Raw genomic sequence first — 27,471 nt, forward strand, 5'->3', positions numbered from 1 at the left:
TACAGTTCAATTTTCTATCATTTCTGGTTATTTTGTTTCTAAATTGTTGTTGTTTTTATTTTGTTTGTGCGAGGAGGCACAGTGTGTCTACCTACACCTCCATCTTGGCCGGAAGTCTGAAATTAGTATATGTGCTGCTGAAGCGAGCACTGGAAGTCTGAAATTAATTTTTATATTTTACCTTTAGGAAATCATGGAAAATTTTTAGTTTTACTATCTTACTTCAAAGTTAATCATAACCACCATATGTGTGCTTATATTATAAAAATGTCTGAAATTAAAAATGATCCCAGTTAAAACTAATATAATTTGAAACTTGAGAAATTAGCTTAAAATGTGCCATTAATCACTAATAAATGAATAAATAACTTTATTTAGGTCCTTGACTCATAAGAATACTCCTAGTCCTTTCATCTAGACTAAGCGTAAAATTTATGCTTAGGAAAAGCTTCAAGATTTTATCTAGTACTCTAGTGCCAGGGCACCTGTGGAGATTCTGTGCAGGAGTCCTTAGCTAGTAGATTGAACAAACCAGTTGTTCTCAAAGTATCAGACAGATGTCCTAGATTCCCTCTTAAGTTTGCCAATTGGTAGTTTTGTCACTTGATGATTTTGGACAAGGCATTTAATCTCTGCACCTCAGTTTCTTCATCACTTGTAAAATGCCCTGGCCTCCTCTCAGTGCCCATATGAGATCATGTGTATGAGAACGCTTTGGAAATATTCAGAAATTTTATATATGAAAACATATGCTCTTCATGCTACTTGCTACCTGTATTTCTCTTGATACTGTTCTTCACTTATAATTGGCCTGAGATTTCCAGGTGGGAGGAATATTAATTATCCTTCCATCCTTCCCTCCCATTCTGTAATTTCAGGGCCACAGGACAATGAAAACTAACTCTTTCTTCGTAAGAGGAAGGAAGGCCTCTTGTTTTGAGTGTACTGTTTCATCAAAGATTCATGTAATTTTTTAATGTGACTGAGCCATTTTGATGTAATAAAGTAGAGAGTATGAAGCTTGTACTAACCTAAGTATTTTGTTTCTAACTTATAGCATTCATTGAGCACGTGCCAGGATTTATTCTTCACAACAGAATGCTTGCGTGATTGTCCCAAGGTCATATAGCTGGGATTCAAGCACAGTCATGTGGTTTCTAGAGTCCAGACTCTTAGCCACACTGTCATACTGCCTTTTTAATTATTATTCAACCCTGAGCATTAGTAGGAGACTTTAAAAGTGATGCATGTTCATTGTAGAGAAAAGAAAACAGGGCTGGGAACCAAAGGGTCACCAGTTGGATGCCCAGTCATGGCACACGCACCTAGGTTGCTGGCCAAGTCCCCAGTAGGGGGTGAGTAAGAGGAACCACACGTTGATATTTCCCTCCCTTTCTTTCTCCTTCCCTTCCCCTCTCTCTAAAAATAAATAAATAAAATCTTTAAAAGAAAAAAAACAAAATTCATAATTTTATAATCCAGAGATAATCACTGTTAGAGTAGTTCCCTCCCATTTTTCCTACATCAAACCATTTCCCTGTTAATGTATGTTCAGATTTTTTCCACTTTTCACACTATGATAAAGAACGCTGCACTGAGATTACTAGAAGTAGAACTGTTGGATCAGAGGACATGTCACAAATGCTTGCCATGTGTTGATTTCCAGATTGTTGTCTGGGAAGGCTTATACATTACATTCTCTTCTGCAGTGCTTGAAAGTGCCCCATTTAGGTTTGTTTAAAAAATTAGTATGATACAAGAAAAAAGAAGTTATTTTCTTTTGTTTCTTGCTCTGTGTTCAAATGCCATAGCTTTACCATGCTTCTCTGACAGATGGTCCCAAAAATTATTTATCTTTGAGGCAGTGGTTCTCACCTGGGGAGGATTTTGGCCCCTAGGGATATTTGGCAATGTCTGCAAACATTTTTGATTGTCATGAAGTGGAGTGATAGTACTGGAATCTAGTAGGTAGAGGCCAGAGGTTCATAGGACAGGCCCCATGAGAAAGAATTATTCAGTCCAAAATGTCAGTAGTATTGAGGCCTAGAAACTGTGGTTTATAATAAGCTCCTGAAATCTAGAAGAAATGTATTACAAATGCTCCAAATACTTCTTCTACATCTTACCCTATTATGTAACAAGATAAAAGTTTATGTTTTTCTGGCTTTAATTAATAACAAAAGCAGGCAAGCTTTGTTTGGTTAGTCTGTGTCTGGATTATTGAGTTCTTCATATTTAAAATATAAAACCTAATGGAAACAATTCTCAGAGAACTTTCCTAAAGCCTTTTGAAAGTTTTGAAATGTTTTCTGTTACTCTTTTGATGATTCTACAGTATATCCTCCTTTAAATTGATCTTAGCTGCTTTTTTGAGGGGGAGGTGGGGGTTACACTAAACTGTGTAATGTCTCTGATTCCCAGTTATTTGGGGGCTCTTATTTGGGGTTCGTTTCATTTACCTTTAATTTTCATGTCTATCAATTTTCTTCTCTCATCATAATAAAAACCTTTTTGCAGCTAGTGATAATACACACAAAAATATCATTAGAACTTTCTGTATCGTTAATAGGCAGGAAAATGTTCAGTGCACCCAAATTCCTCTGTCTTGTAACCCTCAATCCTCACCAAGGAGAATATGATGATCTTGTCTTTTGGGGGAGGGAGGGAGATGCTGAAAGTCATATTTAATTCATTTTTATTAATTTGTTACACTTTTATATAGGTTCAAAAAAACTTGTGAATTTCTCTGAATTCTTTTAAATACGTATCTTGGGGCTGCTAGAGCTGAAATAATTGTCTTTATTCTATTTTTATAGTTCTGCTTTGTCTACAAAAAGACTGTTCATGTGCTTTTGTCCTTTTGTGCTTCACAGGAACCAGCACCTATGACAGAAGACCTGCTCGAAGAGCAGTCGGAGGTTCTAGCTAAATTAGGTACATCAGCAGAAGGGGCTCACCTCAGAGCACGCATGCAGAGTGCCTGTCTGCTGTCAGACATGGAGTCTTTCAAGGTAAGGCACACTGTCAGAGCTTAGGGTTCTATTCTGAGTTATTCTGAGATGAAGCTGTGAAAGTCAGTAAAGTGGTATGAAGACCTTTTTATTAAAAGTTTCTATTTCATTAGTAGTTAATAACACCCCACTTCTGTCCCCTGAAGTTGTATTCATAGTTGCTTCTTAAGTTTAAAGAAAGAAAAGAACAATCTTTGAGTAATAATTGAAAGCTCCGAATTGAATTATTTTTATATGTGCATTGGGATGTCTTCCTTTGTGTATATGTTCAACCACTATAATGCAAGGCTTTTAGAAAACCCTTAGGATTTAACACAGGTTCCTTCATTTAACAGACCTTTGATGTTCTATTTTGTGACTTGCGCTGTGATTCAATAAGTAAGAAATATAATAGTTATCCTCACTTATAGTCTATTAAGGAAGGTGGTGTGTAAATAATTGTGGCAAGTTCTCTAATGAAGGTAAAGTCTAAAAGATGACTGACTCTACTGACTGGGTCATGGAAGGTTTCACAGATGACTAACCATTTAGGATGAGAAGGCCTTTGCTACCTGAAACAGACTATTTAAGGCTTAAATACAGGCCTGTATCTAGACCATAGAGAATTCAGAGAATGGTGACAATTTGGCTTATTAGCTTAAAAACACAGGGATGAAGAAAAGTTGTTTGTTGTGTGTGGGTTTGTTTGGTTTTTTTTTTAATTTTTGAAAGAAGAGGCAGGTCTGTCTGTGTGTAGATATAGATACATAGATAGAGATAGAGACTTTAAAAATTAAACAAGACAAGTGCTTAGCCCATTGGGCCACAGGCTTCTTTTTCCTACTGCTTATACTCTGAACAGTCTCCCAGGCCCAGACTTTCCTCCTTAACCTGTCTCTACCTGCCATGGCCTCCATCCTCCCATTCCGTGTGCCCTACGCAGCCTTGCTTTGGTGCTTTGTAGGCCAGCCTGAGTTTGATTTTTTTTTTCCAACATAAACACTTCGTGAAAGCCTATGCCACTTTTATCTTTCCTAAGAGCAAATTTGTGGCAATAAAAGGGAGCCTCTTTATTCCCTGCTTATTTCCCCTGTATTTACTAAAAGAAGAAATCTTCAGTAAACCTTTTTAGAGCTGCATGTTTTCCTTAGAGAGTTAAAAAGATACAGAAAATCTGTGAGTTCTAGTCTGCTGTGAAATAAGAAAAAGAATATGTTGTTCTAAAACAGTTGGTGTAGTGAATAAAGAGAAGTCGGTTGGCTCTCAGGGCATGTGTTAAACCAAAAAGGTTGATCAGGGAATTGGTGTAGTCAGGGGTGGGGGAGGGGTGCAGTAAGAAGCACTAGCATGCCCAGCAGCTGCTTTCTGCCTGACCTCTGCCTGTCTTTGTATTCATCTACCCCTGTCCTGCTACAGTGTCCTTGCAGAGGCAAGTACAGAGTGAAATTCCAAATGGGGACTGTAAATGCTTTTCCCCCGTAGAAATATATTGGTGCCTGATGGTAAGGTTCTATATCATTTGTTTATTAGCAGTGTTCTTCAGCAAAATTATGGTTCCAGAAATTCTTTTGGATTAATCTGGGGACCTACAAATTTCTTATAGCATTGTTTTAATCAGAAAATAAATGGTATTTCAAATAGTCTGTTTACACATCTGTCCCTATGTAGAAATCAGATAATATATTTAAGGAAACATGTGGTCACTCTAAAATAGATAGGATTCCCCTTTTTACATAGTGATGGTTTTTTTTTAAGGGCCCTTGGGAGAATCCTCAGAGCTCTGGATAAATGCTCATATGTACCTGAGGTACCTATACCTGACAATTCCAGAAGGACAGGGGCTGTTCTCAAGCATGTTCTTGGAGTACATGCCTGTGACAGCAGAACCAAAATAAGGCATAGCTGAAGTGAGCTTCAACCTACTCCTGGTAGCTCTTTGTTTAGCTTGGTATATAAAGTAAGAACAACCAGAGGGAAGAATTCTTGTGTGAACTAGTGTCTTTCTTTAACACATTCTATGGTACAGGAGGTCAGTATTATTTTCTTTTTTGAAAGTTCTCCCTCTTCACCCAAGGCCTATGTATGGTTTCCTAAGATGTTTTTGTGTGGGTGTGGTGTTGCCTGATTAATATCCAGATCTTAAATCCTGAATCATGCAGAAGTCTTGACCCATTGTAGTTCACACCAGTACTTTGTTGCCATGTTGCCATAGCCCTTATAAGTTTATGTTGTTGACTCTCAGTTAAGAAGCTCCTCTTATTTCTCTCCCCTTAGGGGGATTTCCTAAATTGAGGATGGTTAAGCTGGTAGCCGGTGAACTCAGTAGAAAGGAATTGCCACTTTTGCTCTTCACATTTAAGACTAACCATTCTTCCCATGTCTGTTTGCATTTTGGTCTTTTAATTTAACTTAAAAAGAAAGAAAATGACCTTCTGTGTAGCACTTTCTTAATGCTTACATCACTTACTATTTCAGGCAATTAACTATAGTACTTAGAGCAGGAAGATTATGTTATGGTAGAAAATATAACTAAAGGTGTGTGTTTATTGTATGTACACATATCTTTTGAGTATTACAGGATGATATATATGCCGATCCTTAGTACTCAGCTAATGTATTACTGGACACTTGAAAAAAAGAACTCTATGCCCTGACACTAACACCATGAAGCCTCAACTTTTCCCCAGGATTGAATGCAGAATTACTTAAGGGATTTTGAAATGTGCCACTGTTAATTCTATAGAAATGTGCCATTGTTAACTCTAAGGTTTTACCTAGTTTAGTAAAACTTTAATTAGTTAGTTTCTAGAAACCTGAGAAACTGTAGTTTGAATTTCAATTCCTTAACAGTGCAAAAGCTATTTATGTGATGGTAATTTGTTACATAAAGCTCAAAAATTTGATGACTGAGTAGAACAGCTTTGAGGTTAGCTGATATTTACTGCAGTACCAGTATTAATTTATTGAGGAAAAAATGAGCACACTTTTCCATTATTGTGTTATTATTCTGATTATGTTGTATATTATTTACTTACACTTACTTGATAACTTTTCTAAGTACTGTAATTTTAAATTCTGTAACTTATCTGTTTAAGACAATTATTTTCGCTTTACACCAAATTTATCAAATGAAAATGTTTTCTTTTTCTATAAAATGGCAAAAACAAAATGCTTTTGGTACTTGAACATCTGATCTGTTTTTTGAGGTAATAACCCAACTCATGTCACATATTAGATTTTCTAAAGATTAGGTAGGCTTTTTGTGAAAGGGAAGGTATTAATATGATTTTGCAAATAGGTTTATTGGTAACTGTTGATTTTTATTTGAATCTGCTGAAATTTTTGCCTTGTTTTAGGCAGCTAATCCAGGTTGTTGTCTGGAAGATTTTGTGAGATGGTACTCACCCCGGGATTATATTGAAGAGGAAGTGATTGACGAAAAGGGAAACACGGTTCTGAAAGGAGAACTGAGTGCCCGAATGAAGATTCCAAGCAACATGTGGGTAGAAGCCTGGGAAACAGCTAAGCCAATTCCTGCTAGAAGGCAAAGGAGACTCTTTGATGATACACGGGAAGCAGAAAAGGTAACTGAAGTTCGGGTATCAAATATTAAAATGGTAATTATTGATCTCCGTTTTAGAAACTCACTGTCATAGACATGAGAGCTTTGGACAAAATTGAGAAGCAAAATATTGAAATTTAATGAGCCTCTTATATATCTATTATGTATATATAAGATACTAGAACTAGTTACAGGTTGGACCAAAAATAAGACATGCGTATTTTATATGGAATAGTTACCATGGGATTGTCTCACAGCATATATCAAAAGCCTTAAAAATAATCATGTCCTAAGATGGCGGCATGGGTAGATATACTTCCCTTCCTCACACAACCAAAAGAAGGACAACAACAAATTTAAAAATAAGAAACGACTAGAACTGCCAGAAAATCAAACTGTATGGAAGTCTGACAACCAAGGAGTTAAAAGAAGTAACATTCATCCAGACTGGTAGGGAAGGTAAAGACAGGCAGCCGGGGTATAAAGGACATGCAGCAAGGCAGTCAACTAGGTGGTACCACATTTGCCTGTGGAAAAGACAAGAGGAACAACTAGAGACAAGACAGACCTCGCAACCCAGGTTTCCAGCATGGGGAAATAAAACTTTAAAATCTCTCATGGTAAAAACCTGTGGGGGTTGCAGCAGTGAGAGAAACCCCCTGCCTCGCAGGAGAGTTCATTGGAGAGACCCACAGGGTCCTAGAACATACGCAAACCCACCCAGGAATCAGCATCTGAAGGACCCAGTTTGCCTAGAGGTAGCAGAGAAAGTGACTGAAAGCTGGCTGAGAGCTGAGCAAGCGGCATTGTTCTTTCTCAGACCCCTCTCCCATATATAGCACCAGAACTCAGTGAAGTGGGTTGCCCCACCCTGGCAAATACCTAAGACTCCGCCCCTTACAATCTAACAGTCGTGCCGACATGTAGCCCAAGAAACATGGCCCAAATGAAAGAACCAATCAAAACTGCAAAAATAGAGCTAAATGAGCAGGAGATAGCCAACCTATCAGATGCAGAGTTTAAAACACTGGTAATCAGGATGCTCACAGAAATGATTGAGTATAGTTGTGAAATAGAGGAAGAAGTGAAGGCTATGTGAAGTGAAGTAAAGAAAAATAGAATGAAAACATAAGCATTCAACTGGAACAGAATGAAGAAATAAGAATTCAAAAAAAATGAGATGCTGAGGAACCTCCAGGACAACTTTATTTTATTTTTTTAATATATTTTATTAATTATGCCATTACAGTTGTTCTATTCCCCCCTTCATTCCCCTCCACCCTGTATACCTTCTCCCCCACCATTCCCCCCTCCTTAGTTTATGACCACGTGTCTCAAGTTCTTTAGATTCTATATTTCCCATACTATTCTTGCCCTCCCCCCTATCTATTTTCTACCTAAGGTCTATGCTACTTATTTTCTGTACCTTCTCCCCCCTTGTCCTTCTCCCACTCCCCTGTTGCTAACCCTCCATGTGATCTTCATTTCTATGGTTCTGCTCCTGATTTAGCTGTCCTCTTAGTTTGCTTTTGTTTTAGGTGTAGTTCATAGTAACTGTGAGTTTGCTGTCCTTTCGCTGTTCATCTTTTTTATCTTCTTTTTCTTAGGTAAGTCCCTTTAACATTTCATATAATAAGGGCTCGGTGATGATGAACTCCTTGAATTTGATCTTATCTGAGAAGCACTTTATCTGCCCTTCCATTCTAAATGAAAGTTTTGCTGGATAGAGCAATCTTGGATGTAGGTCTTTGAATTTCATGACTTGGAATACTTCTTTCTAGTCCCTTCTTGCTTGTAAAGTCTCTTTTGAGAAATCCACTGACAGTCTGATGGGAAGTCCTTTGTAGGTGACTGTCCCCTTATCTCTTGCTGCTTCTAGAATTATCTCCTTCATTTTAATCTTGGCTAATGTAATGATGATGTGTCTTGGTGTGTTTCTTCTTGGGTCCAACTTCTTTGGGACTCTCTGAGCTTCCTGGATTTCCTGGAAGTCTATTTCCTTTGCCAGATTGGGGAAGTTCTTCTTTATTATTTGTTCAAATAAGTTTTCCACTGGTGGCTGTTCCTCTTCCCCTTCTGGCACCCCTATAATTCAGATGTTGGAACGTTTAAAGATGTCCTGAAGGTTCCTAAGCCTCTCCTCCTTTTTTTGAATTCTTGTTTCTTCATTCTTTTCTGTTTAGTCATTTTTTTCCTCCTTCTGGTCCACTCCTTTGATTCGAGTCCCAGTTTCCTTTCCATTACTATTGGTTTCCTGTGCATTTCCCATCATTTCAATTAGTTTAGCCTTCATATGTTCCTCTAATTTGTGACTAAAATCAACCAGTTCTGTGAGCATCCTGATCACCAGTGTTTTGAACTGTGCATCTGAAAGTTTGGCTATTTCTTCATTGCTTAGATTTATTGACTCTGGGGCTCTGAGTTGTTCTTGAGCCATATTTTGATCTGTTCATGCCTGTTACATATGAGGAGCGGAGCCTTAGATTTTCACCAGGGCGGGGCCACCCAGGTCACTGGTTTGTAATGCTGTATGTGGGGGCAGGGTCAGAGAGGGACAATGGTGGTTCCCTCTGCCACTTCCTGTCGCTGGGGCCTCTGCACGGTTCGTCTCACCACCGCTAACTCCTTCACGGGTTTATCTGCATGAGAATATGTGACCACGGTCCGCCCTCAATGGGTCCAACACCTTGCACCCTCAGTGGGTCCGCCTGCTTCTCCACACCTGGGATTCGCCCACAGCTGCTGGTGTACCTGGGTGGTGTGCCCGGGTAGGTCCGGTGGTTCTTTCCTGCCCAACCCACTTTGCTGCTGGCTCTGCCCCCTTACCAATTTGGCTGAAGGGTTCATTGTTGTCAGACTTCTGTGTAGTTCAATTTTCTGTGGTTTGGCTGCGTTTTTGTTGCTAAAACTTTGTTGTTTTTAAACTTGGTTGTGTGAGAAGGCGCAGTGCTTCCACCTATGCCTCCATCTTGGTGGAAGTCTGTTCCAGGACAACTTTAAACATTCCAACATCTGAATCCTTGGGGTGCCAGAAGGAGAAGAGGAAGAGCAAGAAATTGAAAACTGATTTGAAAAATCAATGAAGGAGAACATCCCCAATCTAGCAAAAGAAATAGATTTCCAGGAACCTCAGAGAATCCCAACGAAGTTGGGCCAAAGGAAGCACAGACCAAAGCACATCATAATTACATTTAGCCAAGATTAAAGAAAAGGAGAGAATCTTAAAAGCAGCAAGAGAAAAGGAAACACCCACAAAGGAGTTCCCATCAGACTATCAGCCGATTTCTCAAAAGAAACTTTATAGACAAAAAGGGGCTGGAAAGAAGTATTCAAAATCATGAAAAGCAAGGACCTTTATCTAAGATTACTCTATGCAGCAAAGCTGTTATTTAGAATGGAAGGGCAGATAAAGTGCTTCCCAGATGAGGTCAAGTTAAAGGAGTTCATCATCACTAAGCCCTTATTATATGAAATGTTAAAGGGACCTACCTAAAAAAGAGAAAAAGATAAAAAATCTGAGCAGGAATACAACAGCAAATATAACTATCAACAACTGAACCTAAAAACAAAACCAAAAACAAACTAAGCAAACAACTAGAATAGGAACAGAATCACAGAAATAGACATCACATGGAGGGTTATCAACGGGGAGGGGGATGGGGGGAATGGGGTAAAAGGTACAGGGAATAAGAAGCATAAATTGTAGGTGCAAAATAGGGGGAGGTTAAGAGTAATATAGGAGATGGAGAATTCAAAGAATTTAAATGTATGACCCATGGACATGAACATGGGTGGACGGAATACTGGTGGAAATAGGGTGCAGGGTAGAGGTGGAAAAAGGGGATAAAAAAATGGGACAACTGTAATAGCATAATCAATCAAATATACTTTAAAAAATTTTAAATAGTCATATCCTTTGATCTAACAATTCTACTACCAAGAAGTTTATTAAGGAAATAATAAGAAAAATATAAAGATAAATGTACAGTAATGAAACTCAATACAGTTTTTTTATTGAAAAAGTGGATACAACCAAAGTTACCTGAAATAAGCTTCGTTCAATAAATTATGGTATAATCATTTAATAGGCTGCTTGTGAGTACTAAAAAAGTTTTTGGAGTTCAAAAAACATTTGAATGGTGAATAGTGGTAGCTTCCCAGTATCAAATTGCCCTACCCACCTACATATCTCCCCCAAATCCCATGCAGTTAATAAATGAATAAATCCATGCCTTAAGGATTACTAAAAGATGGAGATTACAGTGACCTTCAGATTAACAGTAGATAGATAAACAAGCCAAATTCCATTGGAGTTCCCATTGCTGTAGGCCTGTGTGTGTACAGAGTGAAGACAGGGAGTTTTAAGAAGAGGTGAGGGATACAAAAGACTTAGAGTCACCCCAGAAAGAGAGAGCTTAACACTACATGTTATACTCGCTGCAGAACTGGCTACAGGGAAAGGGCTTTAAAGTAAGCAAAACTGGAAATGATCCCTCCAAGACACTTTCTTCAGAACGAACAGATATATAGAGAAGGATTGATATCCCTTTGAGATAAAGGAATGATGGGAATAAAGGAAGTAAGAGGAAAATTAAGGATCTTGCAGAAATGAAAGAGAAACAAGACTTACCAACCTCCCTCATCCTCTGCCATCAGTTAAAGAAATTATGCAGAAAGTCACTTTCAAATTATGACATGTGCAATTAGATCATTTTAGCTCATGAAAACATGTCCTAGAAATCAAACATCAAGAAGAAAACCATTAATGTAACATTCCGTACTGAATCAGATATCTTTACACAGCACATGGGGGATATGAAAAATCATGTTTAATTTGAAATACTTAAACCTAGAGAAAAAGGGACCCAAAAACTCAGGATAGAAATAGAAGGGAAAAAAACATAAAAATAAAGACTAAATTATAAGGAGCCCAAGGGAGAATAGATTAATATTTAAATTTAAGAAAAATCATCAAGAAGGAGTGGCAAAACAGCTAAGGGAATGAAAATAAGATGAAGGAGTAAAAAGGATTGGGGAAAAAGTGATAGAAATGGGAGATAGGACAGGTAGGAATAATACTTTTTTTTTTCAGAGTCCTTGAAGAAGAAAAATCAAAACACTAGAACAGAACTAATGTTAAAAACTACAAGAAAAAAATTTTTTTAAAGAAAAGAAAACCTGAATTTACATACTGAAAGGATTCACTCCCAGGGAAAAATTGACCAGGTGGTTCCAGTGTTATATAAATTTTTCCAGTGCATAGTATCCTGAGAAAATTTCTAAAATCTTTTTATGAAGTAAGTATAACATTAGTGCCTAAACCTGGTAAAGATAGCATATAAAAAAATGGCTCAGACCAATAATACTTAAGAAATTGAATGTAGAAATTCTAGGTGAACAATTCTCTTACCACTTTAAAAAAGTTAGACATAATGACTGAATAAAAGATGATTATTTGGAAATTCTTTTATAAGAATGACTTCATTAATAGGTCTAAGCAAAAAATTTTCATAATACTAAATATGTTTTTGATAAAAGTTAATACCTATTCCTAATAAAACCTTGAGAAAGCAGGAATGGATGGATGCATTCTTTAAATGATAAAATACTGGGTTAGTTAAAAAGCCCATTTAGTCTTTTCTGTAAAATAAAAGACACATTTTTCATTTTCACCAGTAACTTTATCGATTTGGATATTTTGGGTATGTTGAATATCTCCAGCCTGGTATAATGTTGCTTGTTCTCAATTAATGTCTCAATTTGATCGCTATCAAATTCTACTGGTCTACCCATCTGTGGAGCATCGTCCAGCAAGAATTCTGCATGAAACTTCTCAAACTATTTTTAACACATTTGGTCAGTCACAACACCTTCTCCACATACTGCACAAATCTTTTTTTGTGTTTCAGTTGCATTTTTACCTTTCTTGAAATAAGAAAGCGTAATATGCCAAACATGTTGCATCTTCTCTTTCATCTTCAATATTAAAATGGCTACACAAAAATTTACCCACTTTGGTAAGCTTTTTTTTCTAATGCATGCTGATATGACAGCTGTCACAATACAATCTAACAAAATTATTTTGAATGAAGTTAAAGACAACTAAGCACTACTAGATTTAGTCATCTTACAGAAAAAAAATAAACTTTTTCGACCAACCCAATATATATAGACCTCAGTCTTAAATCCAACATCTTAATAGGGGAAATTCTAGAGGTATTCCCACTAAGGTCAGGAACAAAGCAAAGGTGCCTATTGTCTCTGCTGCCATTTAACATTATTCCGAAATAGCCAATGTGATTAGAAAAGAGAAAACACAGATATAGAAGTTGAAAAGAAGAAAGACCTTTTTTGTTTGCAGATGATGGGATAAACTGCAAATTAACATTCTGTTTTAAAAAGAGTTAAGACAGACACACAATTGTGGGAACATATTAAAAGGACACAGGAGCCAACTGAAAGATTTTTCAGTGGCCAACACGAACAATTTGAGCAGCAAAATGAAGTAATGTTGGACATCCTTGAGTCTATAATGATACAAATAAATGATTGAATGTATTGGAGAGAACAAATCTCCCATGCACAAGAACTCCAACCCTATTCTGCCCTCATTGAAGTGGAGCATTACTCCCACTCCATAATTGTGACTTCCTTCCAAAGAGTAGTGTGCAGAGTGGGGAAAATGACTCATTTTACAGTGCAGAAACCTGACACTCTTTACCCAGAGAGCATAGGTATAAATCATATTGATAATACATACTCTTGAAAACAACTCTCCACCTCTCTGGTCTTCTAAAATACATAACTCCAGTTTGATTATAAGAAAAACATCTAATAAATCCCAACTGAGGGACTTTTTTACAAAATACCTCAATTGGGATTTCACCTCAAAACTGTCAAGGTCAGTTAAAAAAAGCCAGTTCTCAGAAACTCACATCCACAGGGAATCTAGAAGCATAACTACTAAATGTAATCTGCTATCCTGATGGGATCCCAGACCAGGAGAAGGACATTAGATAAAACTTAGGAAATTGATTATACAAATATCGACAGAATTATTCATAATAAAGAGTGGAATCAATCAAAATGTCTATCAAATAATAAATGGATACGCAAAACCAAGGGTATGTCCACACAATGGAATATTATTCAGCTGTAAAAATGAATGGAGTTCTGATACATGTTATAACATGGATAAACCTTGAAAATATTCTAAGAAGCCAGAAACAGAAGACCATCTACTGTATAATTCTATTTGTATGAAATATCCAGAATAGGTAAGTTAGTGAGATAGAAATATAGTTCAGTAGTTGCCAGGGGCCAAGGAGTGGGAGAAATGGGGGAGTGCTCTTGGGTTTGGGTCCTCGCTTTCTTTTTGAGGTGATGAAAATGTTCTGGAATTAGATCCTGGTAATAGTTTCATAACCTTGCGATTAGACTAAAAGCCACTGAAACCCATTTTAAAGTGGTGAATTCTATGATATGTAAATTATATCTCAGTGTTTTAAAACTACAAAAATAGCCCTGGCAGGTGTAGCTCAGTGGATTGAGCACAGGCCTGTGAAGCAAAGGGTTGCTGGTTTGATTCCCAGTCAGGGCATATGCCTAGGTTGCAGGCCAGGTCCCCAGTAGAGGACACATGAGAGGCAGCCACACACTGATGTTTCTCTCCCTCTCTTTCTCCCTCCCTTCCCCTCTCTCTAAAAATGAATAAATAAAATATTTTAAAACTACAAAAATATAGATAAAGTATTGGGTTTTGTTAACCAAAAAGCAGAGTGGGGCAAGGAGGGAGGCTATACTCAAAACATCAATGTTATAAAATATGGACTAGAAAACTGTCTCAGATTCATTAAGATTATAGAGGTATGGACCACTAAAGGCACTGTATGATCCTTTGATGGATCCTGTATGGTGGTGTAAAAAGGTTGTAAAAGATATTATTCGATCAATTGGCAAAATTATAAGGATAGCAGGTTAGAGCAAAAGTATTTGATGAGCCCTGGCTGGTGTGGCTCAGTGGCTTGGCGTTGTCCCACAAAGTGAAAGGTCACCAGTTCCATTCTGGTCAGGGCATATTCCTGGATTGCATGTTCAGTCCCAGGCCAGTGGGTGCATCCAATAGATGTTTTTCTTTGACATTAGTGTTTTCCTCCCTCTCTTCCTTCCTCCCTCCCTCCCTCTCTAAAAATATATTTTTTAAAAATATTTGAGGCATTGTCAACCCCCCTCTTGGCTGTGGCCCCAGGCTAGAGTCCTTGATCCCTGCCCCCTGGAATGCGGTTCGTGCTGAAGCCTTGCATGGCTGAAGAGACACCATGGTCGCTGGATCTAGAGCAGCATGGAGGTGATGACTAATAGTTCTTCAAGTCTGCAATAAAAACTTGCCTCCAATAAAACTACATTGCAAAAAATGGTAAAGAAACGGAGTGGAAAGAGGAAAAGAGTTGAAGAGGCAGAGCCTGAAGAATTTGTATCAGAAAAATTTTTGGACCAACGCATAGTGAATGGCAAGGTGGAGCATTTCCTGAAGTAGAAGGGATTCACAGATGGTGACAGTACTTGGGAACCTGAAGAAAATTTAGATTGTCCAGAGTTAATTGAAGCATTTCTTAATTTTCAAAAAACCAAAGGGCTTTTTCAAAGGTTTTGATCCTGAACGAATAATAAGTGCCACAGACAGCACTGGAGAATCAATGTTTCTCATGAAATGGAAAGATTCAGATGAGGCAGACTTGGTGCTGGCAAAGAGGCAAATATGAAGTGTCCTCAAATTGTAATTGCTTTTTATGAAGAGAGACTAACTTGGCATTCCTGTCCCAAAGACGAAGCCTAATAAATGTTTGTGTTGCTTTTTACATATACTTATTCATATTTCTATATCTATAAGGCCTGGGTCATGGTTTTTTATTCATTAGCATGAAGAAATAACTGCATTCTAATAAAAGTCAAGTTTCATATGTTTGTTTTGAAGTAGCACCGGGGGAGTTGTCGTAGGGAGTTTCTATAGCACTGGTTACTTGGGAACAAAAGCTTTCTGTGCTTGCTTCCTTTATCAGAAAAGAACATTTGATACTATGATATATTCTTTCTTCTGCATTAGAAAACAGCTTTTCTGAATGTTGGGGGAAATCTCTATTGTCGTTACTCAGTCAGAATCTGTATTTAAGTCAGAAATGCCAAAGGATTATTGTGGGTTCTTTATTTTGTGGGGGGGGTATGCAGATTCATTGCTCTACTTGCTCGGTCATTTTTAATGTAACGGCCGCACAGTACACATGCTGACTGAATGACATCTAGCACCTCCACTGACTGGTACAGTGAAGTCATCACTGTTCATGCATGCACATTCCAGTCCACCCTCCTTGGCTGCCAGGTTACATCGATGTCATCCAAACTGTTCTCGTTATATTAACAGTGGATAGACTTTTTCCAGACAGACCCCATATGTTATCAGTATTTATTGTAAATACTGATAAACAGTGGTCAATAAATAGTTTTATATTGCTTTAAAAATATTTGATCAGTGTTAAATTTACTTTGCATTAAAAAAATTCCTAATTTTAGGAAATACATGTTGAACTATATGGGAAAAAAAGACATGATGTATGCAGCTTGTTCTCAAGTTGTCCAGAAGAGAATATTTGTGTGTATATATTTGTTAAAGAGAAAACCATGAGTCCAAAATGGCATACTTGTGTTAAAAAAAAAAAAAAGCCCTGAAATAGAGGACAGGCGGACAGTGACCAAAAAGGAGAGGGGAGGGAATTTCAGGGGAAAAGGGGAAGGATTTACAGGAACAAGTATAAAGGACACATGGACAACAACTAAGGGGGGTGGAAATGGGAGGGAGGTGGGGAGCACTGGGGGGTGGGCTGGAATGTGAGTAAAAGACAGAAAAACTGTACTTGAACAACAATTAAATTTTAAGTCAATGATATCAAACCAAGATTTCATAACTGATCTAATTGTAGTTTCAACCTCTCCCAGAAACATAATCCTAATCAACCAGTCTGGAATTTTCTTGTCACGCACCAGTAAGGTAATCTGTCACCTGCCTCTCTCCATCCCCCATAGAAACAAGAATCAATCTGCATGATAAAAACTCTGTATTTTTGAAATCAGAAAAATAAAACAATTTCCACTTTGGAAAAAAATAATAAACTAAAACACCCAAACCAAACCAAAAAAATTAGTGGAGGGTCACTAGAAATGTTAAGTGAGAAAAAGAGGCCACAAAACAGTATTTTACATTATTTAATATTAGCTAATTGAATGTATTAGATGTATTTGATGTCTTGAAAAATTCTGGAATGAAAATGCTCCATCGTTAACAATTTCTATCCCTAGGTGTAATACAATTTACAGATTTTTTAAATTTTTCTTTGTATTTTCCTGATTTTCATGCATTACATTTGGAAGTGAGGCTGAGGGAGAAAAGCAAGAAATGAGAATATTTACCTTTATTAGAGATAGAGGTACTTAGTAGTTTTCAGTAACATTATTGTTATCTTTGGGAATTGTAGCTGCTTACCCGGATGAGTAGAGTTGGTACTAGGAGAAGAGAGCTCTCTACTCATGTTACAGATGTGAGTTCAGTGGACCAGAGGAGAGATTTTCAACTGGTGTGCTGTAAGAGTGTTTAACACATGCAATACCTGACTGTTTAGTCAGGGGTACTGACCTCTTTTCCTTTAGATTGTTAAGTAAAAAAAAAAATGACAACAGCCAACACAATTGTCGCCCAGTGTGAATGAATCAAAATTACATGTATTTTTTTTCAGATTGGCAAAAAATACAATTCTTGGTGTGTCACAGAATTTTAGTAATTAGTTTGTGTATATCATGAGATGAAAAAGGTTGAGAATTGCTAGTTGAGAGGATTTTTCGCTTTCGTAAATGCTGCTTTTTTTCTTTGATCCAACTCTGTGTCTCCTGCAGGTGCTACACTACCTGGCAGTACAGAAACCTGCAGACCTGGCTCGGCACCTGTTGCCTTGTGTGATTCATGCAGCTGTTCTCAAGGTAAAGGAAGAAGGTAAATGTCTTACTTGATCAGTAATTAGTTCATTTCTAAAATGAAAGTGTATTTTGTCAAACCTATTTAATAATGGCATTGATCTTTTTAAAAACAGAAAATCTGGAAAACATTTCTTCAGTTAAGAAGATTATAAAACAGATAATATCCCATTCCAGTAAAGTTTTGCATTTTCCTAACCCAGAAGACAAGAAATTAGAAGTAAGTTTGATGATGTGTCAGGACCTTGCCAGACACTCTCCCCAGTTGACAATAATTACTTTCAAGATACATTTTTTAAAAGCTTTGCCTTTTTTTTTTTTTTTTTTTTGCTGTTTTCCAATGTATGGCTTTTCCTGTTTGTTCTATTGTTAGGAAATCATCCATCAAATTACTAACGTGGAAGCCCTAATTGCTAGAGCCCACTCACTGAAAGCCAAGTTTGGAACTGAGAAATGTGAACAAGAAGAGGAAAAGGAAGATCTTGAAAGGTAATTGCTATTTGACTAACTCATTTTTGTCTGCAGCAGGAAAAGCCACTACTCTCTTCAGAAAATTTTAATGAAATATTGAGATTCTTTTGTGATACTCCTATATTGTTTGTAACAAGCATTGGCTAGAGAAAGAGAAACACTTCATGATCATAGGATTTGACCTCTACTATGTTTCTCAGTATTTGCTTGGTGTTTCTGTTCCTCCCACTTTCAGAAACAAGTCTACCAGGTCTCTCTCTCAGTGACCATGTTCGCTCTTGGAGATGTGGGGCCTGCAGTTTCCTGAGGAGAAGCTGTTCACTCTTTGTTACTGGAAGTGCCCCAGAGCTTTGCTTTCAGCTCTCACTGTTCCTTAACCATACTGTGGTCAAGTGTTCTAGAACTCTAGAACTCTGCTCAATATTCATTTTAACTTTTTAAAAGATTGATAATAGCATAGGTATATTTACCAAGCACCTTGCAAATATATTTTGAAAGTGATCAGGTGGCCTCTCTAGGGTCTTTGCCTCCTACTGATTCAGCACCATTTCCGAGACAGCCTTTCAACATGAGCCATCTGTTTTTGCCCATTGAAAGGACAGTGTTGTTTAAATGTGTGATAAAGTATCTCCAAATTAGCTAGCTACTTCAGTAGCTTGGATTTGTTACATTAACATTTTCATTAGCCTTTCCACAAGGAATGGCATTATTGTTGCTAAATAATTAACAGTACATGACAGGGCATTTGTTATAGCTCTTAATAAGCTTTTTAAAAGATTTTATTTATTTTTAGAGAGGGGAAGGGAGGGAGAGAGGGAAGAAAAACATCAGTGTGTGGCTGCCTCTCGCATGCCCCCCACTGGGGATCCGGCCTGCAACCCAGGCATTTGCCATGACTGGGAATTGAACTGGCGACCCGTTGGTTTGTAGAGCACCACTCAGTCCACTGAGCCACACCAGCCAGGGCATATAGCTTTTAATAAGTTTTTGACTGAATTTTATATCTTTTGTTGAATGAAATTTTGTTCCAGCTTTCTTTGCTCTTGAAAATGCCTTCCTCTTAAATGAGAAGAATAAGCTCTAAACAAGTGAATTATTTCTAAAATAGCTGTACAAATTAATGAGCAGGTGGCACATGCTCAGTGACTCTGTGCCTTTGACTTTGTTGGCTCTCCTATACATTATCTGTGATAGAGTTGGAAGTATAGTATTTCCAGCACAAAATGACACAATTGAGACTTTGCCCAGCAAAACATACATGCTGTATACATGTGCATGTGTGCCACACACATGTACTTATATACCTCCAAAGAACAAAAACAAGAAATAGGGGTCATTGCTTTGCTGTGTAGATGAAACTTGGTTTTCACTGTCCGAAAGAAAATGTTCTTACCTTTCACTGAATATTTTTTTTACACTTTGACAAAGATGGGCTCTTCACATATTTTATGAAAACAGCTGAAAGGCAGTAAGATTGTCATTTGAGTAGATTTTAATTCCAAATATCAGTTTTATCCTGTTGTAAAATCTGCACCCCAGCCGTGGCAGTTTAGTCAGTATCAGTCTGTGGGTCCACCCACAGAGTTCATCTGGGAGGATCGATGTCTTGGGAACTGAGCGGCTCACCTCCTCCTCTTTCCACCCTAGGTTTGTGAGCTGCCTCCTGGAGCAGCCTGAAGTGGTAGTGGCCCGTGCAGGAAGGGGACATGCTGGCAGAGTCATTCACAAGCTGTTTGTGAATGCACAAAGGGTACGTGAGATTCCTTCCTGACTGTAACGCTGTAATGTGGCTTCTCCAGAGCACTACTCGGCGGGATGCCATTTGGATTCCTACACGTGGCTGCTCCTGCAGCCGCCTGTGAATCTGGGCGTGGAGGCGAAGAACCAGTGACTCTCAGCAGTGACTTCTGAGTTTTTCAAACCCATTTGCTTTCTTACATGTTTAAGTAAAATGATAAGTATATTTTAGAGCCTAAAATTCAGAAATTAGAAAGATGTGAAATCCATTGTTGCAGAATCTTATAGGGACCCAGTTAACAATGGCCAGTGCTATGCTGTAGAAAAAAAATGTTTACTGCTTTCAAATTCAAATAGAGTTCAGTTTTACCATTTAAATTCCCATACACCAACTGATTTCTCCACTTCACTTACAAAATTAGTAAATCTGTTTTTACTGTGATGAAAAGGTCCAGGTCTTCTTTCCTAGGAAAGAAGAACAAGGTTTCAGGTTTTTAAAACTATAGAAACTCAGGCTTTAAAATGTGGAAAGAGCCTAATTTGAAAAATAATCTTTATTATTACTGCTACTATTGAAAGTAAGGGTTTAAAAATGGTGGCATATGTACCTCCCGATGTTTTAAAGCCATTAAAAGTTGGATTTTTATGAAGATGCTACAATACTAGATATACTGTTCAGTTCTCTGCACAGTTAGTTCTTGCCTGCTGGTTAAGAGGTGCTGCCATCCCACAGATGATCTGTCTCGTGCCAGGGCTCAGCCACATAAAAGAGTCAGTTAAAAATGTTACAGAGTGCACTAAATATGGGGTGCCCCTTACCTGACACTGTGGTGACACTTGAGTGACCCAGTTTCGAAGGTGTAATTCTCAGAATCAAATAAGAAAAAGACTTTTAATGGGTTTACTTACACATGGAGTAAAATCCTTTGAGTTGATCTGCAGTACATCTGTTTAACATGCCAAAATCATAGCTAAATATACTAATCTGAATTTTTAGGAAGAACTGAAACCTGAAATTATTTATGGGGGATGATAGCTCCTTAAATTTAAAAATTTCAAGTTAAAAGCTAAGTATTTTACTTTGTCATAAATTAGAGTTCTAGAAGGCATTAGATAATTACTTGGATTTATTTTGTTTTTGTCTCTGGCATGAAACCAAGAACCAAGTTTGTTTTTACACCCTTTAAAATCTTCTCCAGCTTACTCACCAGAAGCTTTTAAGCACATTTCCTTGTTATCACCAATGTGAATTTTCCTTACATTGCAAAAACTCTTTCCTCTCCCCTCAGTTTTTAAAATCTGTATGTTAGGAGGATTTAACATCTAAACTGTTTATACATTTAATGCTGAGAGTGTTACTTGTTTTGAATAGTTAAGCAAAATTATTTGCCCCAAAATGGAAGTAACCTTCTCCACCCCCCCACCCCGCCAAACTGTAAGTAAAGGCTCATTGTAAATTTGTGCAATACAGAAAATTATAAAGGAAAAAAAATGATAACGTTCAAAGTTAATCACATTAATCTCACTATCCACTGATGACCACTGTCAGCATTTAACAGGTAGTGTATACAAATATATGTGTATTTTACAAAAGTAGGATTATAACCCTGACCGGTGTGGCTGAGTTGGTTGGAGTATCACCCCATAACCTAAACATTGTGGGTTGGGATTCCTGGTCCAGGGGCATCTGAGAGGCAACCAGTCAATGCTTCTCTCTCGCATTAGTGTTTCTCTCTCACCCTTCCTTTTTCTCTGAAAACAATGAAAAAAAAGTCCTCAATGAGAATAAGTAGAAAAAGGATTATATTACATAATTTACTTTATTGTTTTTGTTTTCCACTCAATATAATTATTTTTCTACATCAGTCAGTATAAGAGTGTATCATTGTTTCAGTGGCCTCATCATACAGCCAGTCTGAAATTGTACTTTCACACCTTTGGTGAATGTTTTTTGGGAATTGGAAGACTTAATCCATATAAAAAGCCCTTGGTACATTTTTAAGCCCAGTCCTTAAATGTCTGGCTAATGTATATCATACAAGTTTGTTCCTGTAACTTTTCATAACTACTGATACTGTATACCAATTTTACTAATATAAATATACAGTAATTTTATATATTTAGAACTTTTTCTTAAAATCATACATTTTAATTAACCCTATGATTACATGTTTCAGTGGTATATATATATTTAAGTGTAATTCAGCAGATAAACCACTGATTGGATTTTGCTTCAATCTTGCTAAATTGAATAACTATGAGACACCTGTTACTAAGTCCATTGGATTATCTGTTTTTCTAGCCACGATCACTTTTTTTTAGCATCTTAGATTTTCAGTTAAGGAGCTAGATTTTTGTTGTCATTCCCCCTTTGTTTTTGTATTTTGTTTGTTTGTTTGTTTGTTTACAGATTGTATTTATCTTTAAAAGGGAAGAGAAGGAGAGAGGGAGAGAAACTCAATGTATGGTTGCCTCTTATGTGCCTTGTACTAGGAACTGGCCTGCAACCCAGGCATATGCCCTGACTGGGAATCGAACCTCAACCCTTTGTTCATAGGCCCACCCTCAATCCACTGAGCTACACCAGCCAGGGCTTATTCCCCCTTTAAATGACACTGTTCATCACCTCGTGAGTCGTCGGGTGCATGACTAGTGGGTATGTCTGCTCAGTGCGGTAACTGGGTGTATCGTATGTGGTGTATGTTTGACTTGATAATTCTTTTGATAGAGTCGTGTTCCTTAATATAGTGGATGCTTTCTGAAATAATTTTGAAATTTCTTGTCTGGCTCTTTTTAAACCCATCTTGCTTGATTCCCTTTCATCACTGTTTCTTTTCTCACCCTTCTCAAGCTGACTGAATCTTCTGATGAGGTAACGAAATAGCCTTTGTTTCTCCCCCTCCCTCTAACCTTATAAGGTCATTAAGACTAACTACCTCTTTAACAGTTTGGATTTGACATATGTTTCTTGCTGATGTTTACATAATTTCATATCTCCTTTGCCAAAATAATTGTTTTTCCCAATAAGTGGTATTCTGAGAGAAATGTAGTGATCAGGGAAATGAATCAAGTATAGTGATCAGAGTGAAAATGAAGACCAACTGAATATGTATCTTATGCAATTTTAATGAAAAAATAGATTCTTTGACACTGACAACTTCTCTTTTGTGACCATTGCTATATGACAGATCTCACTTAGCTGCCCAGTAAACAAAACCAATGTCCTCAAAATTTAATTCATCCAGTGAACCTTAACAAAAATTGGAAACTAGGATAAAAACCATTTTTTTAGACTCTGAAGAGAACCAGCTCCTTCCTGGATTAAGGATATCAGACTTGGTCTGGGGTCGTTGCGAGAAGAAACATATAGAAACCACACATTTCCCCTCTTCATCATAGGTCTGAATATGGCCCCCACTTTTCAAAGTAGATTTCCTGGCAGTCATTATCCCTTCTGTCTCTCTCACCCATTTATTGTTCTCTCACTGCTCATGTAGCGTTTCAAGCTTCCTGTATTTTCTGTGTTGTTTTGAGTAATCAGGACACACTTGGCAGCATTACTGAATACTGTAGAACGTTTTTATGTATTTATCATGTTTATTCATCTGTCCTTCATAATGATCTAAGTTTAGCATCAACTTGATCTTGAATTTAGCATTTGATTCTGTTCAAGGCTGCAACCATGTCTCCACCAGAGGAGGAACTGAAGAGAACGGGCTCCCTGGAAGAGAGGAGGCAGAACTCCGCCTCAGACTTCCCCCCCCCTGCCGGCCGGGAGCTCATTCTGCGCACCACCGTGCCCCGGCCGGCCCCCTACTCCCGGGCTCTGCCTCAGCGAATGTACAGTGTTCTCACCAAAGAGGATTTCAGACTGGCTGGTGCCTTCTCGTCAGATACCTCCTTCTTCTGATTCTTTAGAGCTGCTCCCCTTGCAGCTTCAGAGACAGAGCTGACCCCTTCTGTGGGAAAGAGGTTGTGCCATCAGAAGCCCCGGAGCGCACGAAGAGGGTCTGTCTGGTTGAAGGAGCAAGCATCATACCAGCATCTGAAAGACTTTCTGTTGCCAAGCTTGGGCTGTATTGTAGCTTATAGGATCAGAGGTAATGCCTTCAGCTGGTGAAAGATTCTTCCCCAAAGTGACGGCCCTTGTTTGGGGTGAGGTGAGGGACCAAAACACCAGGAGCTCTCTGCACTTAACTCTGGCAAGATTGTTATTTTCTGTGACTATCCCTTAGGGTATCGCCTGCATTCATAGTCTGTGTAAACACTTATTTTGTTAGTATCAAGTGTGCAAAATAAAGTATCTGTTAGCTCAGATATCTGGATATTTTGAGGGTAGACTATATTCTCAGAGTCTGTATTTTTTAAATATTAAATGACATTCTGTTTATTCAATTACCTGATAGCCATCTTTATTGTACTAATTAACTTTTGATGAGCATTTTGAATATTTTAGGAGAAAGCCTAGAGCTTCTGGTTTTTTTCCAGGTAATTGACCTAAATGTAATCCTCTGATAAAACTGTATTAAATGTCACTGCAAATTAGTTTGCTATCTATCCCATAAAGCTTGTTTCTCTTGCTTTGTTTTGGGTGCCATGTAAAAAGCTGTCAACTTGCACTGGGTTGTTTCCTCCTTCTCCCGCTGTACAGTCCGCATTCCTGCTGTGGGCTTGCTGGCTGGTGCTGTACTTAATGAAGTGGAGTTGGACACACGCTGAAAATATGGCCTTGGTGCATAGATCTTCATGCAGTTAATATAATTTGGTGTATGTGCTAATGTAATGAATAGAAGGTTATTTCAGTGAACTGTTTTACTTCTGTATTTCAGCCACAATGAAAGTAATTGATGGGGATGTGTAGTAGTACTGAGCATAAGGATAACAGCAACATATTTCTAGTTACCTGATGATCAAGATTTATTAAATCTGTATTTCTGTATGCCTTCGTTCAGTGATCTTACATCTATTTTTAGGCCTAAAATTCCCACTTTAATCCAGAGTTTAAAAAAATGGTTACTGAAGCATAGACCTTGCTAAGAAGCATTAAGGAATTAATAGATCTGTGTAAACCTGTTATATTATTTTTGTAAAACAAAAAAATGTGTACATATATGTGTGTGTGTGTGCACATATGAAGGGGGGAGGCCTGGTTGATTACCTCCCGGCCGGCACAGTGCTTTTCCCTGAGATGCTGGACGTGGTCGCAGGGACACCGCACAGACGCCGTGAGCACCCAGTTTGCTTCCTAATGAGGATGTTCATAACTAAGAATCATGTTACAAAGAGGTTGGGCTTTAAAACAGCCTTCTTGTGAATCTAATAAACAGGAAAATGCTGCTTTCTCTGGCTACTTTTCTTCCTGTTGGTGTTTTATTCTTATTTCAGTTAGTTTTATGCTATCTCAGATCTTTCTAAATTTATTTACAGCCAGCTGGGTCTTGCAGGTGTCTCAACAATACTTTTTGTGTCTTTTTTTAATAGAAAGTACCCCATTTACTTTTCTTATAGTTATGTGTTTATTTCACAGGTATTTCTAAGAACCTACATCAAGTAAGGAACCGTACTAGGCAATGTATATAAAACAAACCAAGACACACTCCCTCCTTTCAGTGATCTTCCCATGAGGTAGGGGAAGGCTGACTGTTGCATTGCCATAAAATGGAGCTGTGTAAATTGGAGGTCCCACATGTAATGTATACATTTATACATTCATTCATGGGTATAGAGAGTAATACACGCAGTGATTGTGAACATTAGGTATTATGGGAAAGGTTTTTCACTCAGTCTTTAGGGTTCAGGAGACTTTCTACAGGTGATTGCTAGACTAAGAGGATAAGTAGGAGCCGACAAAGAGGCAGGAGAGTAAATTGCTTGCAAAGAAGTACAATTATTCCCCTGTCCTTATGTTTGCCTCTAATTTATTGTGATTTTACAACTGTTTCCAGGAAGTGGAATTCACTTCTCCACCACTTCAGTCTGCACTTAGCCCTGTCTTTCTTTCGTCAGTGGAGTGTTAGCAAGAGTGAGAACAGGCAGACACTCGACTGTACTGGCACAGCAGGGCTTCCTTTCTCTTCCTGCCGGAACCCCAAGACAGTGCAAAGCATGTGCCGAAGGAAGAAAGAGATGGGGAGGTTTGTTGTGCAGAAAAAGTTAACTGATACAGGATGGGATGAAAAGAGTATTTCAGATAGAGAAAACAGAATGAACCAAAACTCAGAAAGAAAAGAAAATGTATCTTTGGAATACAGCCAGCATTTCAATTTGGCTGGAGTGTGGAACCCAGAGTAGAATAAGGCAGGAAATAAAGATGATAAGGTAAACTGAGGTGAGATCAAGAAGTTCTCTGTGAGCCCCAACGAGAAGGTTGGGCTTTATCTCAGGGCAGTGGTGAGTGGTCGAAGAATTTTAAGCAAGGGTGTGATATGGTGGGTGTAAGTCATAATACAGCAGGACCAATGGAGAGTCTAGGAAAGTGCATACATGACCTAGATCTTACACTAAAGCGGAAAGTAGCAATTACATTGTCAGTGTTTTCTCTCATCTTTTGTGCTTTGTAATGTGCTGCAAAGAACCTGGCAAATGCTCATGGAACCAACATGAAATGTCCTCACTCTGGGCTCCCTCCCCCCCCCACCTATGTATTCCTATACCACCATGATAAAGATTTTTCTTAAGAATTGTTTAAGCTTCAGGAAACAGTTATTTTCCATTAGTCCAGCCAATGTTTATTGAGTGCCACCTGTGTGCCATGTACTGTTCTGGGCAATGAGGGCACAGCAGAGGGGGACAGATAAAATGACTGGCCGGGTAGCTCGGTTGGAGCATCGTCCCGAGACACCAAGGTTGTGGGTTTGATCCCCTGTCAGGACACATAGCAGGATCAACCAGTGTTGCATAAATAAGTGGAACAACAAATTGATATTTCTCTCTCCCTTCCCCTCATTAAAATCATTTTTTTAAGTCATGGAGATTATGGTAAAGGACAGCACGTCTAAACAAATTATCCTAAGAGAAGGGGAGAATGCTTTTTAAGATAAGTGATAAGGGAGAGCCTGTGGGGTGGTAACATTTGAGTGGAGATCTGAATGAAGTGAGGGGGCTGCTTTGTGAGTGTCCGGGAGATGATTCTGGACGGGGGCTAGCAAATGCAAAGGCCCGGGTGGGAGTCAACTGGATCTGAAGGCACAGACACAAAAGGGCCAGTGCGGTTAGAGTGTAGACGCGTGAAGGAAAGAAAGTTGGACAGATGGGCAGAGACAAGGTCACACAGGCCGGTTACAGGTCTTGAGTCTGACTGCTGTGTGGAGAACACACTGCGGAGGCAGGGGACAGGCAGGAAGAGGAGGACTGCCCGAGTAGCCACGGAGGCAGAAGGAGAAAATAGAAATGCCATGTCTAGGAGCCAAGAAAAAAACTAGTTGAAGAAGGTGGGAGTTGATCACTTGAGTCACATGCCATTAAGATGTCAAGTGAGAAGAAGACTGAGGAACTGGCAGTTGCTCACCTGTGCGTTCAGAAAAACAAATTTATTCACAGGTAATGAAATTCCTACTGGGAAAGAACAGAAGTACCATTGAGGGCATGTTGTTGATGTGAGAGACCTGGTTCTTGCTGATGAGGTAAGAATTACAGATCACCAAATCTATTAGCATGTCATCAGTTCACTAGTGGCCCGTTCCCATGGAAGAG

The 27,471-nt window shown here is 38.3% G+C and overlaps 1 protein-coding gene and 1 pseudogene across 6 annotated transcripts in view; both read left to right on the forward strand.

Annotated features, from left to right (window-relative positions):
* RAB3GAP1 (RAB3 GTPase activating protein catalytic subunit 1) overlaps positions 1-25,129 on the forward strand; it is a 120,179-nt gene extending 95,050 nt beyond the window's left edge. For 5 of the 6 annotated variants that reach the window (XM_037167194.2, XM_053666855.1, XM_053666864.1 and 2 more), the window contains 7 exons: positions 2,874-3,011; positions 6,347-6,574; positions 17,494-17,590; positions 17,688-17,791; positions 17,945-18,060; positions 19,690-19,792; positions 23,453-25,129. In XM_037167194.2, coding sequence (XP_037023089.2) covers positions 2,874-3,011; positions 6,347-6,574; positions 17,494-17,590; positions 17,688-17,791; positions 17,945-18,060; positions 19,690-19,792; positions 23,453-23,689 — 1,023 coding nt within the window. In that variant the 3' untranslated portion in view covers positions 23,690-25,129. Of the gene's footprint in view, positions 1-2,873; positions 3,012-6,346; positions 6,575-17,493; positions 17,591-17,687; positions 17,792-17,944; positions 18,061-19,689; positions 19,793-22,630; positions 23,422-23,452 lie in introns of those variants that run through there. The other variant, XM_053666873.1, reaches the window with a different exon arrangement.
* LOC119065253 (chromobox protein homolog 3-like) lies at positions 14,942-16,360 on the forward strand (annotated as a pseudogene).
* Positions 25,130-27,471: the final 2,342 nt, after the last annotated feature.

The sequence above is a fragment of the Artibeus jamaicensis genome, unplaced genomic scaffold (genome assembly GCF_021234435.1).
Source record: "Artibeus jamaicensis isolate MK-2021 breed Jamaican fruit bat unplaced genomic scaffold, CSHL_Jam_final contig_1284, whole genome shotgun sequence".
NCBI classification, from domain to species: domain Eukaryota; kingdom Metazoa; phylum Chordata; class Mammalia; order Chiroptera; family Phyllostomidae; genus Artibeus; species Artibeus jamaicensis.